We start from the raw sequence: 18499 nt of genomic DNA on the forward strand, positions 1-18499 counted from the left end.
TATCTCTATCCAAAATATTTATGAATACATTAGTTTAAAAAATAAAATATATTTATAAACAAAAGAATATAAAATTATTGTAGTATAAACTAATTATTTTAACATGGAAACAAGTTTATTCCTTATATATTTTTAAATAATCATAAATATAGGAATCACGTACTTAACAAATTAATATCGCCTCATAAAGTAACAATTATATATAGTTGTAGACTTGTAGAAGTAGGAAAATTGAAGCGTTACATTCATCAATTACTCCAAAATATGAAAATCAAGAATCGAGATCGATTCAATGATCTTCCACGAGAAATCACGGTGGACATCCTGTCAAGACTCCCCGCTCGAAGCATCGTGAGGTCCAAGTGCGTTTGCAAGGCATGGCGCGATCTGGTGCAGTCCCCCGAATTCGGCCCGTGGCATGCTCGTCGTGCGGCCTTGTCCTCGGGCCGCCTCCCCACCGTTGAGGACCTCACATTCTCAAACCCTAACTTGCTGTTCCCCGAATTCGGCCCGTGGCATGCTCGTCGTGCGGCCTTGTCCTCGGGCCGCCTCCCCACCGTTGAGGACCTCACACTCCCAAACCCGAACTTCTTACTCTTGGGGTTTATTGATGATAATGAAGTGCTACAAAAGCTACCCAATGGTTTTGTTCTCTCCCATATCCCTAACTCATTTACACATAGCGCAGTTAATGGCTTGCTCTTCATGATCAACTTGATCTCCGCGCCTGAACTATTCATATGCAATCCAATCACTCGTGAGTATGTCACTTTTACTCTTGAGCGTGATTGTTGGGAATATGCATTTGGATTTGGTGTAAGCAAAAGTGGTCAGCACAAGCTTGTTATGATTTCTCAATCTCAAAATACGTGTCAAGTATACACTCTAGGCACGGGGCAGTGGAGAAGCATCGCAATTGGGAGCCAGTTTGAGTATGACGTGGAGTACGAGGTTGCTTTTGTTAATGGGAATCTTCACTGGCTTGTACTACATGATAGTCGCGAAGCTATGATTTCTTGTCTCGATCTTGAAACAGAGCTATTTACCTCTTTTTCTTGTCCTGGACAAAGAGGCTATTATCAATTACTCAATTTTCAGTATTTCTCACTATCTGATTTGGGGGGTCTCTTGTGCTTCAGTGATGATACATATGGTGATGATCCATATGAAGAAGGGATTAAAATATGGTGCATGAAAGAGTATGGAGATGACAAATCTTGGACTCTTGATTATGTTATCAAGAGACATATGGGAATGCTCGAAATTGGTCAGTGTGTTCGTCATGCATTCAGATATGATCAAAATATGCCAGTAGACAGAGTTCACAGTGTTCTTGTGAGATTCGACGCATTCAAAAAGGGGCATCATGATTTCCGTGATGATTATGATATTCTTCGTCATATATTAAAATATAATATGAGTGAGCACGTTAACGAGGATGAAATTGATGATATTATTGATGAAATTCTACTACTCGGAAATGCGCATGATAAGCTTTATCCCGTTAAAGCATTGCAAGATGGCGGGATCTTACTCTCATTGGATAAATCTGCTCGAATATTCTACTACCCGAATGTCGCGACTAAACCTATTCGACAGATCGCAAACGCGCAGATCTATTATGATGATTCCAACTTAGTTATTTATAGTCCTAGTTTTGTTTCCCTCAAATCCTTGGTGATGGATAATATGACTGTGCACTCGTTTTAGAGTTTTATTATATTATTTCTCTTGAGTTATATTGGTGCATAAATGTATTTACTCTTTTTGATTGCTTTGTTTTGTACTTTCTAATAATCTATTTTGGCCTTGTTGTTAGTGTTTTATTATACTTAAAGATTAAGACTAAGGAGGAAGAGATATTTGTGGAAGAAGTAGCCGCTCCATATAGTATCTCATTTCTTCTAACCCTAGAATAAAATTGCAAGAGTATTTATATTGTTGGGTTGTTTTCATTGTAAGAATGAATAGAGATTTTACACTACATTTTATTGTATAATTTTTAAAAAAATTGTATGTAAAATCGTTTATTGCCTTAACTAAGCTGGTTAATGAGATTTGTTGAAATCTCTATAGTTAATTAATTATGTTGTATCCCTAAGTTTTGGTATTAGACATAAGAAAACTCATCTCAATTCATTTATATATTTTGTATTGCCTAATTGTATTAGTAATTAAGGAGTATTAAAATACATTCCCAGAATGCGATGAAATAATGTTATATAAGTAAATAAATATATTTGGAATATATTCCTAAAATCTAGCCCTCAAAAACGTTGCCAACCCTACAATTAGTATGTAATCTTTCATTTTCAAAAATTGAAAAAATTGTGTATATATGAGGAGTATATTATTCCACAGCTTTAGGGATTCAGATTACCCTAGCTAATTGTGATACAAAAGCATAATACCTGAACTTCATATTAATATTTATTTAATGCTAATCTATATTAAACTAAATTTGTCACTAAACATTATAATATGACTGAGCTAGAAGAAAGATATATTTCAACTTTCCAAGTAGTTCACATTAATATTTATTTAATGCTAATCTATATTAAACTAAATTTGTCACTAAACATTAAAATATGACTGAGCTAGAAGATAGATATATTTTAACTTTCCAAGTATATAAAAAGGAAATGTAGATTGATTGCATCATTTCAATAACTTAGTGAGAGGAAAATAATACAATATATAAGGAAAATATTCCTTCAATCTAGCCTAAAAAAAGGCATTAATTGAATTTTGGGAAAAATAATAGTGTAATTAATATTTTTCAATTTATGACTGTTTTAATTAATTTTGAATAAAGTATATATAAAATACTCTTATATTTTAAACCGGTTTTTATTTAAACCGGTTTTATTATTTTCTTTCCAATTGCCCTTATATTTGTTGTGTGTGTAGAAATAAATAATTGCGAGTTGGATAGCCCAAGCTTCTTTTTGGTGCTTGTTGAATATTGTGGTCTACTGCAAGAGTATCGTATCCCACAGAAAAAAACGACAATTAACTACCACGAACAAATTTTGACTAATATCTAGAGAATGGGGAAAGGTTTGGTTGTTTTCTAACCTAATAAAAGCATATGGGAAAATAAATTAAATGAAAGAGAAACCGAGTGAAAAGATATAGGAGAAAATTGTAGAACTCAAGGACCCGATAACCGGCTCTTACCCAATCAAATTGCCTTACCTTTTGCTCTAGAATTACTAAGTCGACCACAATTATAGTTTAAAACCCCCTCCCGGGGTGAAAAACCCCGTAGATTAGGTCTGGGATTGAAGTCCCCTTCTAATCCAAAAACCCCTAACCCCCAAAAGTCATTGGCAAAGACCCAAAAACCTCAACTCCCCCGAGTTTTATGATTAAGGCGTGAATTATTCTTTTTTCCCGTTAATTATTTCTTTGATTAATCTAATTAATCATCCCTCAAGTGGTGATCAAACAATTGAAAGGAATAAACCCCCGAATAATCAAATAACTACAAGAGAAGGCAAGAACAAAATTAATTGGGTAAAAACTATGAAACTAGTATCTTCACCAAGAATTCTACAAAAAGGTGTTTAGCTCTCATCTTTTTACAAAAAACCCTGTTTAAAACAAAGAATTCAATGAAAGACATAAGAGATGGGTACAAGAACTCCCCGGGGAAAGAATCTGGATAATTTTAAACTTGATCTAGAGTCTTCAATCTTCAACTTCTCTCAAAGTGTTCTTCGGGGGGGTGAGTGTTGGAGGGGGAGAGTTAAAAGAATCTCGTCCCTCCAAACCCAGCCCTTTTCTTCTCGTTTTCCACTTCAAAAAACGATTTTGCTTTGACCCAAAACGAAAACACCCGGGGGGGTTTTTTAACTATAAATTAACCCGGGGGCCCCCTTTAAGCATCTTCCAAATCTACCCCCCGAAACTTTGCGAATTCCCGGCCGGTCCCCTTTACCCCGCCCCCTATCTTCAATTTGGGGCCCGGGTTTTTGTCTTTTTTTTTTTTATCATTTATCCTATAACACTAACAAACACATGAAACTCCAAAAAATAGTTTAATTAGCTGGGAAAAAACAATTAACACGAAACTCAACATTAAGCACCTCAAAATACCAAATTTAAAACGACTAAAAATTTTTCCTCCCAACTTAAACCATTTGTCCTCAAATAAAAAAAAGAAGATCCAAAAATAAACTCATACAAGAGGTGAAATTGGGGTTTGCCGATATAAATTTAAAAAATAAGGGGTGAAAATATGCAAAGATCAATCAAACATTACCTTTAGTTACCGTTTCGTGTATCACTTGGGGTTTTAATGCCTCAGGGATAAGTGTAAAAGATTTTTTTTTTTTTACTTTCCACTTCCCGTTTTGAGGGTCAATATTGACCACTCAAATAAAATACAAAAATGTTTACCATAAAACTTGCTCAAAAACAAACATTCCCCTACTAGAGTGGAAAGTGAATCTAAAATCGAAAGGACTTTATTAAGGTTGAAGGGGGCTCTTTGGGCGGTAAAATTTTTTTCAAGTGGTTAAAAGAATACAAGCAAGTACCACATATTGAATCTCCCAAAAAAAGACCACTTCTCAATACAATTCTCGATAACACGACTTTGTCAACTTCTTCCTCCCATCCGATTCCCCTTTTTAAAACCCAACCCAAAAACTCCGCTTTGCCCAGCATACCTCCACTTTTTTTTTTTTTTTTTTTTTTTAAATTGCACTCTAGACTTCGTCTAGCTTATACCTCCATCATCATTATTATTATTATTATTATTATTATTATTATTATTATTATTATTATTTTTTTTTTTTTATTTTTTTTTTTTAACAACGCCCAAAACGTGCTTCTAATTTTTGTAGGCTTGTCACTTTTGATAGTGATTTAACGGAATCAACAATCACACTTTTTTTATAGGCTGGGGGGTTAACAAAGGTTACAAAACCACACACTTGGAAGGAATAACAGAGCCTAACGCTTTCCCTAATAGGGGCTCAGCTCGTGTTAAAAATTCTGTCAAGCCCCGAATCACCACCCCCTATCATCCTCAAGCAAATGGCCAAACGAGTTGGCAAATAGAAAAATTTGGGGGGATACTTGGGGAAGACGTGAATGCTTTAGGGGGTTTGGTCGATAAGCTCGAGATGCTCTTTGGGCATATGGACGGCGCGACCCCGGGAGCACCATATAAATTTTTTTTGGCAAATCTTGCCATCTTCCCGTGAGTTAGAGCACAAATCCTTTTCGGGAAGCAATTAAACGGACTACTACAAAGGGGAAAGGGAGGACAATTTCATCTCCCCTTTTTGATGTTAAAAAAAGGTTTAAATCTTCCATTTCGGGGCCCCGATTATCAGACAAGATGATGGAAAAGGGGGTTTTTGCCCCAGCGATTCCGTGCTACTCTTTAATGCACGAATGAACTTTTCCGGGTTTAAAAATCTAAGTGGTGGGCCCTTTCGGGAAGATGATAAAAAAGGGGCCCTCGTTGTTTATGGACGAAAGTTTGGGGGAGTTAGCTATTTGTTGTGGTTTATTTCAGGTACATCAAACATGGTCAACCTAGCTAACCCCCGGAATGTGAATGTCACATTAAGGGGCAAGGAGCAGAAGGCACGATGTGCCAAAAACTTGACTCAACTTATTTTAACACAAATGATACCCGCAAGTGTACGAGGCTAGTGTAGCAATTAGCAAGCAAGAGTATCGTATCCCACAGAGACAAATTCGTATCAACTTAACTACCACGAACAAATGTTGACTAATATCTAGAGAATCAGGAAAGGTTTGGTTGTTTTCTAACACTAATAAAAGCATATAGTAAACAATAAATTAAATGAAAGCAAGTAAACACGGAGTGAAAAGATATATGGAGAAAATTGTAGAACTCAAGGATCCGATGCACAATTCCAAGCTCTTATCCAATCAAATTGTCTTACCTTTTCTGGGTGTCTCTAGTTTTACCAAGTCGACCACAATTATAGATTAAACCCCCTCTCGAGGTGAGAAACCCGTAGATTAGGTGCTAAGATTGAATCCCCTTCCAATCCTAAAACCCCTAACTCCCAAAGCTCGATTAGGTCAAAGACCTCACTCAAACTCAATCCTCCTGGAGTTTTTTATCAATAAGGTGTGAATTATTCTTATTTCCAGATTAATTATTTGGCCAGGTGCCCCCTTTAGAGGCCCTGCTGCCTCCTATCTTCAATTGGCCGGATTTTTGTCTCTTTTTCTTATCTATTTATCCTATAACACTCAACAAACACATGAAACTCCAAAAGATAGTTTAATTAGTTGGAAATAGACAATTCAAGCATCGAAACTCAACATTAATCACCTCAACATACCAATTAAATCGACTAAAATATGAGTTTATCACAAACCCCGCAGGCTACAACCCCAACATATAGGCCTCAAAACAAACATTTTATTGCATGACAACATCTTTAAAATAATCACTGTTCCATTTTGAGAAAAGATGATTTTCATAATTTTCACAAGTATTTGCTTTATATACACACTATAGTGCTGGATATTGAAAGAAAGCCCACCTAATATGCTCATATCTCAACTCAATTACTCGCTTTGGCTCACCTGCCCTTGAGCAATTTATCCATTGAAAATAAATAGCGTGACACGCTAATTAATACTTGAACTATTTTTCTTGAGAAAAGAGTGCATGCATCCTATTGGATAGCACCTATATCTTAGTCTCGGCTTATAGGATTTTTCTTAATCCTACCCCGGCTTCACTACTCTGCAGAGTTTATTATTCACTTTACTAACTTTGGAGAAATTCTATTTTCTCTAAAATAATTATTTGGGCACTTATTTCATAAAATATGGATTCTCGGAAAATCCTTTCTTAATTCCTTTTTCTTCGGATTTTTCTTAAGGCCGCCCATAGCGTCGCGGGGCGACGCCGAGCATGGAGTAGTTGAACACGGACCGATATGTCTTCGGCTGTAAGGTTAGCACCAAAGGGTGGGTTCATGATTGAACATATGCTACGAAACACATCGTCGGGAACGTTTCCATTCTCCCTTTTGCGTCCCCTCCGCAATGAAATCAACGTTGAGAGTAGCATTGTATCCATTTCGCACGACCACTTACCTCTGTAGAAGAACATTGATTGTTCAAGAACTCTGAAATCCATGGCACCGAGATGGGTTGGGGGTATTACAGAATGCCTTTGGCGATGGTAGTGCAGATTGCTTGTGTTGAGTGGAGTATCTACTTATACAATGCCATTGACCTACTTCCATTTATGGGGTATGGTTGAGCAATAAATACGCTCTAGGTAAATGTCTAGTCTACTTCCTAAAAGGGCGCATAATTTGCTTTGTACTATGAATCATCGACGAGGTTTTGATGATTTGAGTCGAGGATGTAATATCGCAACTCCAAACCAACACAACATTACATGGTGTATCGTTATACATGTGCGTGGTATCTAAAAGAGGGTGTTAATCGAGAGGAAAAATTGGGGAAGAAGAAATCATTTTTATTTCTGTTGTATTTTCTATACAGCCTTTGCATCCTTTTATAGGTAGACTTATGTGTAACTAAGGCAGAGAATAACTCTATTCCTAATTGGAGAAATTACATATCACAATTGTGATACTTTCTCGGCTTAGATTATTCTCTGCAATCTTCTCCCGGCTTAAATTTTTCTCTGCAATCTTCCCTTCTTGACACTCTCCCTCAAGTTGAGCAACGGCATCTCCGTTGTTCAACTTGCCCAGAACTTCCTTGAAGACTTTGGTGTTGACTGCCTTGGTCAAGATGTCTGCCAATTGTTGTTCGGACTTGACGAATGGAAGCTCAATAACTCCATCATCTAGTTTCTCCTTGATGAAGTGACGATCGACTTCAACGTGTTTGGTTCGATCATGTTGAACTGGATTTCCGGAGATACTGATTGCTGCCTTGTTGTCGTAGTATAGTCGACTACTTTGGGTAGGTGGAAAACTCATTTCTGAAAGTAACCTTCGTAGCCATAAGATTTCTGTTATGCCACTTTTCACTCCACGAAATTCGGCCTCCGCACTTGACAAAGCTACCACCTTCTATTTTTTACTTCTCCACGTCACTAAGTTTCCTCCAAGAAAGGTGAAGTACCCTGTAGATCTTCTATCATTTGGATTGCTTGCCCAATCAGTATCTGTGTATCCATCAATATCTAAATGTTTCTTCTTCTCAAGGAATATCCCATATCCAGTTGTGCCTTCCAAATAGCCCACGATCCTCAATGCTGCTTCCATATGATGTGACTTTATTGGGGTTGGTGCATGAACTGGCTTACTACCCCAATAGCATAGGCTATGTTCGACCGAGTATGTGCAAGGTAGATCAATTTTCCAACTAAGCGTTGGTACTTTCCCCGATCAGTCAACTTGCCTCCTTCTTCAATTTTCAATCCATGGTTCAGTATGACTGGGGTTTCTGCCGGTTTACACTCAAGTAGACCAGTCTCTGCCAACAGATCTAGGACGTACTTTCTTTGTCGGAGGAATATGCCATACTTTGATCTTAAGATCTCGATTCCTAGGAAGTATTTCATTGCTCCTAGATCTTTCATCTCAAATTCTTGAAACAAGCTTCTCTTCAAATTTTCGATTTCTTCCTCGTCATCTCCAGTGATAATCATATCGTCAACATAGATGATTAAACACGTGATCTTGTCGCCTATTTTTTTCAAGAATAGTTTGTGATCAGAGTTGTTTTGTTTGAATCCAGCGGAAGTCATAGTCTGACAGAATCTTCCAAACCATACTCTAGGGGTTGCTTGAGTCCGTAGAGAGTTTTCTTCAATTTGCAGACTTCTCCATTTTTGAACTCTCCAGAGTAGCCAGGAGGAGCTTCCATGTATACTTCCTCATTCTTTTTCAGTTCTCCATGTAGGAAAGCATTGGTCAGATTAAATTGGTGTAGCGGTCAGTCCTTGCATGCAGCCACAGAAAGTAGCACCCTCACAATGCTCATCTTGGTGACCGGGGAGAAGGTCTCATTATAGTCTATCCCATAGGTCTGAGTGTATCCCTTTGCAACCAATCTATCTTTGTATCTCTCAATTGATCCATCTGCTTTGCGCTTGATGGTGAACATCCACCGACATCCTACTGGCTTCTTCCCTTTAGGCAAGATATGTTTCTCCCATGTTTTATTTTTGATCAAGGATTCTATTTCGTTCTCCATTGCTGCCCTCCAGTGCTTGTGTCCCATGGCTTTCTCGACAGAGCGAGGTATCTCTTCATCTTCATATAGAGCTGCTTCAAAAGCTCTTGCTATCTCAGTCAGCTGCCCAACCACAGTATAGGCTGCAGGATACTTCGGCTTTCGTCCCTGCAATTCCGGAGAGTACCGTTTGGGTGGGACTTCCCTAGTACATCTGTAGGGCAATTTGTATAACCCAGTGTCTGGGTCCACCCCTTCATCTTCATCCCTTCCATTGGTCCCCCACTCACTTCTAGTTCCATCATCCTCCTGTCTCACATTGTTAGTCTCATTAACAAGAGAAACATTACTAGGACTTACCTCGGGAGCAGAAGACGGTGAAGATAAATTGGGGTGCGGAATATGTGACGTTGCGGGCGGCTCAGTGGTGCTGCTAACCTTCTCTGTGGGACTGACATCGAGCTCCTGACTTGACACCGGATCGGTTAGAGGAACAACGGGTGAAGGTGAAGGTGGCTGTGGAGAATTGGTGAGATCAAGGCAACTTGGAGGGTCTCTTGTTTCTGTCTCCCCCTAACTTCCAAGTTAGTGGTAGTAGTATTTAGTTTCGACAAAGTCACAATTCATGGTCGTGTGAAGATGGTGGGTTTTTGGGTCATAGCACTTGTAGCCCTTTTGATTGACTCCATAGCCAACAAATGCGCATTTGACCGCACATGGTGAGAGTTTTGATCAGTCGTGTTTTGGAATATGGACGAATAATATACATCCACAAATTTTGGGTTCTAGTTGTTAGAGTTTGTATACTAGAAATCACGTTTCGAGTGATTGAATACTGTAAAACTCTTATTTTATTTTCCAAGGAATAAAACAGATTATTTATGTCGTAATGTTGTTACGTTTTAAATTTAATGGATGTTCATGCATGTTTAAATGTATAAGTTAACTTAACAAAGTCTAAGTCTTTGTTTTAGTAGACCGGTTGTGGGCGGCGTCCACTTTAAGGTAACACGGTCAGTTCTAAACAAAGAAAAAGATGAATTTCACAACCTAGTTGGAATTAGACTATCCATCGAGAAAGGTTTCAATGTCAGTCCGCATATTTCTAAGCCTTACTGAAATAAGATGACATTGGTGTGGTATAGCACTGAACGGATCTAACAGCAAGACTTGTCCTTAGGCTATCTACTGAAAGGCGAGGTCTTGACAAATATTTGTTTCTTAATCAATGTAGGTTAGCATTGAGCATATGATATTGATTATGCATTACTTTGACTTATCAAATGGTGCGGGTTTTTCGTAACCCAATGATCCTGATATATTGGGTAGTGGTGATTAATATCTAGCGGTTCTAGGATTGCTATTATATTGAATCGTGCGCGAGGAGAGTCTCGTTTGATAATGTTCTCAAGAGGAGCGCTAAACAAGGTTTTATTATTCGGAACCTAGCTAGTTGGAGTTTGATTACTCTATGAATAATAAATAAGCGTTTCATGCTAAGTCCACTCTTGAAATTAATAAGAAGTTAATTAATTAAGTCCATAGCAGACATTAATTAATTAATGAATATTTTTATCTTAAGTGCGGGAAATGAAAGTTAAACGGAAACCCGAATTACTTATAATTTCAGATTTGGATGGGGAGAGTTCAATATTACTTATGTAGTGACTGTTGGGGATAATCGCAATGGAAATTGCAAAACAAATAAATCCACATAAGAATCTATTTAGGTGATTATGTGGGTCGATTCAATTTCATGCTTGAACATGTAAAAACATATAATTGCGCAATTAATCACATAATTTAATTTAAATTATGATGTTGAATACTTACAATAGTGATTCTCCAAAGAATCGAAGTGGCTTGCTACTTCTCCACGTGTAGATCTTCGAAGCTTGATGCAAGATCAAAGATCTTCTAACCTATGACCCTTAACTCTATAGATCTAAATTCCTTGTGGGAGGAATCTCTTAGAAATTATAAGAATCTTGAAGGAGAAGACAAGAAAGCCAAGTGTGGAGGCTAGGGTTTGTAATGATGTAGTGCACTTGTCTCCTCTCCTTATATTCTTATTTATAGAGTTTATGATGAGCTAGGTTAGGGATCTATGGGGCTTGGATTGGGCCTCCCCTATTGGACCTTCTTTACTAATTAAATTATAACCCTTAATTTAATATAAGGCCAATGGAATATTTCTTGTGCCACTGTAGAAGAAATACTGACCGTCCATCCAATCCGTGATTATGATGGGCTAGGTTAGGGATCTATGGGACTTGGATTGGGCCTTCCCAATTGGACCTTCTTTACTAATTAAATTATAACCCATAATTCAATATAAGGCCAATGGAATATTCCTTGTGCCACTATCAAAGAAATACTGACCGCCCATCCAATCCGTGATTACAAGCAATTCGGGTTAACCTCTTTAATATATAATTTCCCGTGTCTAAGACTTTCTATATCCATTAATTAATTTGTAGTCTTCTATAGACTTTAAATTAATTAATATCTTTTTATTTCCAAGAGTTTGTCTAGTACGAGATGTATATCAAAATATACTTTTCCTTTTCTATTTATTCTTGGATTAAATTCAAACCGGCCGGGTTTCTGAATAATAGAACTTCTCTCGAACATCTCTTGGGGATATAGTCAAACCACGCAGGCACACTATTCAATGTAATAATAAAACTGACACCATACTGGTTATTAATTACTACTACCCAAGATATCAGGAATATTGGGTTGCGAAAAACCCGCACCTATTGATAAGTCAAAGCAGCGTATGATTAAATAACGTGTGTCCTATATTATTACAAAGATTATGAAATATTAAATCTCCAAGACATCTTCTTACAGTAGATAGCAACAAATACGTGTCTATACTTTAGATCCATTCAATGCTATACCACACCAGTGTCACTAGTCATTCTCAAGGTAAAGACGAATTTCGGATGGACACTGCAACCTTTCACGATAGGTAGCCAAGGTCTATCTAGGTTGTGAAAAAGTTTTACTTATACAAGGTACCGGTTGGGCCACCTACTGTGATGACCTGTTCCACGACCCAACCTTCAATGTAGAAGACTTAGACTGATTTTACTTTGAGGGCGTTTTAATTATATAATTTAATATATAATTAGATACGGTCAATACCCATTAAAGTAAAATACACAGTATGAAGAAAACATTTATTATTCTTATTAAATGAAGAGTGCTTACAATATACAAACAATTTATCAAATTCAAAATAAACTCGAAAAATGCTTTTTAGTATATCTGTTCCAACATATATCACAAAACCCTTCTTTACCTCCTGAAACCCTAGCCGCCACAGTTAGCCCTCGTCCGACTTCGGTCTGATGTGCTCCATCCCCTCTGTGATTTCCGATCGTCGTCACCGATGGAGTTGAGACCGGTGGCGTGATGCTGCTCGCCGGGGTGATACTAGTTTAATATAAAATTGAAAGTTATTAGTTAATAATGTTATAAACTTAATCAATGAAGTGTGAAATTAGGAGTAAAAAAATAGAATAATAGAAATTTTATCAGATTTTCAGGTCAGCCCATCGGGTTTTCGGATCTGGCCCTAACGGGTTGCGGGCTAAACGTGTTTTAATTTTAGCTGGCTAAAAATTTCTGGCCCTAACCCTACAAATTTGGCAGGCTATTCGGCCAGCCCACGGGTTACGGGCTACACTGACATCCCTAATTGTTGTTTTGGAATTTGGAGCACAAATCAATCCCATATGTATGTTCCACAGTTAGTAATAATCTATTTATAAAGATTTAAAAAGTAGTATGTAAAGTTATTAATATGCAAATCCAATATACTAATAAATACGTGTATAATATTATAGTGAAATAATAAATTAAATACTACCTCCGTCCCAATAAATATGAAACATTTGGTTTTCGGCACGAGATTTAATGCAGTGTTGTTTTGTGAGTTAATGAAGAGAGAGTAAAGTAAGAGAGAGGGAAAAGTAGAGAGAGTGATGTTTCCATTTTAGTAAACGTTTCATTTTTAGTGGGACGACCCAAAAAAGAAAACGTTGCATTTCTAATTGGACAGAGGGAGTATAAAATTTCATCAAGATTTTATCACAACAAATTGGTCAAACATGTGTGGTATTGAGAAATGTATAAAAGTGGTGAATTAATTATCACTTTTATAACTTATGAGATGAACCAAAAATCATTTAAGAAATTATGATTTAATTGACTAATCATAAAATAGATATAAATAATTTAATTAGACTATCATAATGTTAATAATAATATGTTTGCATATTTTTGCCAAAATCTGTTGGGATTTGTATACTAAAAGATGCTTCGAGCGTACATGCCTTTGTACAGTCAGCTTGTGCATGTATACAAGAAACGTCACGCCCACTTGTTTGCCTAATTATGAGAATAAATAATATAATATAATGGTTTATTATTGAAATATGATAAACAAGTCTAAGGCTTTTTACTAAGAAGGTCAAGTAGGGAAATTCGATGAATCTCCTCATGAGTTTTCCAGTAGGGGACTTGGCCAGATCTAGTAAGAAGAAAAACGTATCCACAACCTAGATAGGCCCTGGCTACCTATTGATACGGTTGTGGTGTTTGTGATAATTCTCTCTTACCTAAGAAGATATTAGTAACACCGGTGTGGTAAAGCACTGAAAGGATCTAATCTGAAATGTATTCTTTATTGCTATCTACTGAAAGAATATATTTAGAAAGTTTAGTATTTTCTAGTCTATGATATTAATATCAATATTGTTTATTCAATCAAACGCCACTTTTGACATATCAATATGTGAGAGTTTGTACGTAACTCAAGTTCATGATATCTTGGGTGGTGTGTTGGGACTACCGCAGCGGAAGACACGGAAAACAAACAGGTCCTTGACCGGATCTGTTTAGGTGATTATGCATTCGATTCCAATTTCATGCAATTAACATAGATCAATAGATATATCATCAAATAAACACATAATCATGCATATTCGATGTAGATTCGATTGTTACCTCATAATCCATCATTGGATCGACGTTGCTAGCTACACCACCCGGAGATCATTGGTTTATCAACCGTGAATCTTCCAACCTATTCCCTAGTCCTTGATTATTCATCCGTGTGGGCGGATCTCGAAGAACCAAATAAAAGTGATATGAGATCTAGGGAAAACCAATACAAACACGAGATTGTCTTGATCTAATCCTATGAATTAGGATAGAACAAGAACAAAAACCAACCCTAATCTCCCTCGTGCAAAGGCACGAAAATCGAGGCAAGAAGGGAGAGAGAGAGCGCCGGTTATGGCGGCTATGGTTAGGGTTTGTGATGTGTGTAGTGCCTCCTAGGGTTTCCCATCTTTACACTATTTATAAGCATGGATTTGTTGGGCTAGGATGGAGATCCATGGAATGACTTAAGTGTTGGGCTCACCCATTAGATAATTAACTAATTAAATCAAATGACCCATGATTTAATATATTATCAATAGAATATTATTTTGTTTCACTAAAGAATAATATTGCACTCCCACTTAAATCATCAAATTACTAATAGCTTGGGTCCATTTTATTTTATAATATTTCCCGCGTTTAAGATTATCTTGATCCATCAATTTAGATCTTTTGTCTGCTATGTGACTAGAATTAAATTAATTCTTCAAAGAGTTTTTCTAGTTTGAAACTTTATTTATTATTCGTGGAATAAATTCCAACTGCGCAGTTTTCTGAATAATAAATTCCTTTTTCAAACACCTCTTGGGGATCACCCCTTAGGGATTTAATCATACCACACTGGGCACGCGAATTCTATGAAATAATATTCCAATACCTTCATGTTCTTCAATTACTACGACCCAAAATACCATGAACTTGAGTTACGTACAAACTCTCACATATTGATAAGTCAAAGTGGCGTTTGATTGAATAAGCAATATTATTGATATTAATATCATAGACTAGAAAATACTAAACTTTCTGAAATATATTCTTTCAGTAGATGGCAATAAAGAATACATTTCGCATTAGATTCTTTCAGTGCTTTACCACACCGGTGTTACTGATCTCTTCTTAGGTAAGAGAGAATTATCACAAACACCGCAACCGTACCAATAGGTAGCCAAAGCCTATCTAGGTTGTGAATACGTTTTTCTTCTTACTAGATCTGGCCAAGTCCCCTACTGGAAAACTCATGAGGAGATTCATCGAATTTCCCTACTTGACCTTCTTAGAAAAGCCTTAGACTTGTTTATTATATATCAATAATAAACCATTATATTATATTATTTATTCTCATAAATAGGTAAACAAGTGGACGTGGCATTTCTCGTATACATGCACAAGCTGACTGTACAAAGGCATGTACGCTCGAAGCATCTTTTAGTATACAAACCCCAACATGGTAGTAATTGAATAACATGAAGGTATTGGAATATTATTTCATAGAATTCGCGTGCCCAGTGTGGTATGATTAAATCCCTAAGGGGTGATCCCCAAGAGATGTTTGAAAAAGAAATTTATTATTCAGAAAACTGCGCAGTTGGAATTTATTCCACAGATAATAAATAAAGTTTCAAACTAGAAAAACTATTTAGAGAATTAATTTAATTCTAGTCACGTAGCAGAAAAAAGAATTAAATTGATGGATCAAGATAATCTTAAATGCGGGAAATATTATAAAATAAAATGGACCCAAGTTATTTGTAATTTGGTGATTTAAGTGGGAGTGCAATATTATTCTTTAGTGGAACAAAATAATACTCTATTGATAATATATTAAATCATGGGTCATTTGATTTAATTAGTTAATTATCTAATGGGTGAGCCAACACTTAAGTCATTCCATGGATCCACATCCTAGCCCAACAAGTCCATTATAAATAGTGATGAGATGTGGAAACCCTAGCACACCATTCAACACAACACTCCTCCCCAAAACCCTAGTAGCCGTCGCCGGCTCTCTCTCTCTCTCCTTGCCTCAGTTTTCGTGCCTTGGCACGTGGGAGAATTAGAGTTTTGTTTTGTTCTTGTTCTATCCTAATTCATAGGATTAGATCAAGACAATATTGAGTTTGTGATTGGTTTTCCCTAGATCTCATAAAGACTATTTTGGTTGTTCAAGATCCGCCCACATGGATAAATAACCAAGGACAAAGGAATAGGTTGGAAGATTCACGGTCGATAAACCAAGGATCTCCGGGTGGTGCAGCTAGCAACTTCGATCCTATGATGGATCAAGATAAGGTAACAATCGAATCTACATCGAATATGCATGATTATGTGTTTATTTGATGTTATATCTATAGATCTATGTTTATTCCATTAAATTGAAGTCGAATGCATAATCACCTAAATAGATCCGTTAAGGACCTGTTTGTTTTCTGTGTCTTCCGTTGCGGTAGTCCCAACAAAATCACCAATCAATATATTTTTGTTTATTTTTTTTCTTTGTTTGATTTTATATTTTTTAATAATTATTTTTTTATTTTAAATATTTATGATTTCAGATTTTGTACAATGATATTTTTATGAATTTATTTTACATTATAAAGTAAGTTTAAATAAAAGAAAATGGGTCGTGCATCGCACGTGGGTGATACTAGTTAAAATAAAGCACAACCCAATATAATTATAAGCCAAAAAAAAGTAGAGAACCCAATATATTAGGATCATTTTCCAAAACATTTTACTGCTTAATTAAAAATAGATCTTAATCATTTTCGGAATGATGCTGGCGGTCGAGTGATGGGCGAACATGGTTGTTTCCAGTTGCCGCTGCGCACTTTATAATTCGCCACTAATCTTTTTTCTTTATCTACTTACGCTTGTCTCTCCATTTTAGTGGTGCATCCATTTATTTACACCGAGCCAAATCAGTTTGGAAGGGTGCAAATTAAAAGTTTTAGCTCTAACTAGTTCTACCACCCGTGCTATGCACGGGCCAAGTAATTTTCAAAAATAAGAAAATATATTTAAAACAAATTAAATGAAAATAAGGAATATACAGGAAATATATAAAAATTATTGAAAATAAAGAATAGAAACTATTTATATTTTGTATTCAAAAGATTATAAAGATTTATAAAACAAATTATCAAGATTACAAATGAACCATTTTATATTTAGTATATGATTTATATAATTATAAATCATAAACTGTTGCTTAAAGAAAATACAGCTACTATTAACGATCCTTAAATATAGTGTATAAAAGGACATGAGGGAGGAAATTCAAAGTTTAAGCCTTGGGAATAGTCGAGATAGTGGAATCGAATTAGATTGCGTTCATATTTTACTAAATTTGGGAATTTTGGTTTGGTTTGGGTCGAATGTTTAATATCTAGATAATCTTAATAGCGCATAATTTTACCTGAAGTTTGTTAACGTGGAGGAACTATGAATCTGTGATTAATGGCATAGCTTAAACAAAAAAATCTTAATTAAAATTACATAACATTTATAAATATCAATACACTAAAAAAATACCCCAATATAAATTAAAACAAATACCTAAACAAAGAATAAAAGTGGCCCAATCGGATTTATTAAATTGGACCAACATACATGTATAACAAAACTTTCTTCGAAAGATAAAATTTACTCATTTAAAACTAAAAATACTAAATACATACATTCCAAATTGTACAATACATCTAAAATATTAAGGATTTAATGCAAATAATATATTTATAACCACATAACTACGTAATTACATAGACATTATAAAGACCAATAAGGGCCAACAAAATTTAACATGCCCAAACATAGAAAATCAGTGGCCCAAACGAATTTATACAATTGACCCGTTCAGCATTAAAAGGCCCACAAAACCAGCCCAAACATATGACATTAAATTAGTACCAAATTAATTCAATTAATTACACTTTAACTAATTAAATTACTACACTTAGGAAATAAACCATAACATTATACATGCATATAAAAGCCTTTTCAATCATAACCCACCGACGCGCCGTTTGGGAGACGAAAACCCTAGCACCCATATCTACACTCCATCCCGCCGAAAAACCGGCGACGATCACCAAATCGCCACCACCACCAGGCCAATAGACACACTATAAATTTAGTGTAACCATACTCCCCACAAGGAAACAACAACGAATACAAATTAAATTTTGGATTGTACATAATACTTTAAACTTAATACTTTATACTTCATTGTACATAATATACCAAATTACATAATATTATGGCTGAAATAAATAAAACAATTTTATTAAATACATAAACTATTAAATAACTAAATAAAACAAAATAATAGTATAAAATAGGTTTGAGTTTAGTGTAATAGTTGGAGATGCTCAAA

General features: G+C 35.9%; 1 protein-coding gene across 1 annotated transcript; it reads left to right on the plus strand.

Annotated features, from left to right (window-relative positions):
* Positions 1–264: 264 nt before the first annotated feature.
* On the plus strand, positions 265–1710 carry LOC125193254 (putative F-box protein At4g09190). Its single transcript, XM_048091022.1, has one exon. It carries the CDS (start codon positions 265–267, stop codon positions 1708–1710), a length of 1446 nt encoding a protein of 481 aa, XP_047946979.1.
* The last annotated feature ends 16789 nt before the right edge of the window (positions 1711–18499 follow it).

The sequence above is a fragment of the Salvia hispanica genome, chromosome 6 (genome assembly GCF_023119035.1).
Source record: "Salvia hispanica cultivar TCC Black 2014 chromosome 6, UniMelb_Shisp_WGS_1.0, whole genome shotgun sequence".
Classification (NCBI taxonomy): domain Eukaryota; kingdom Viridiplantae; phylum Streptophyta; class Magnoliopsida; order Lamiales; family Lamiaceae; genus Salvia; species Salvia hispanica.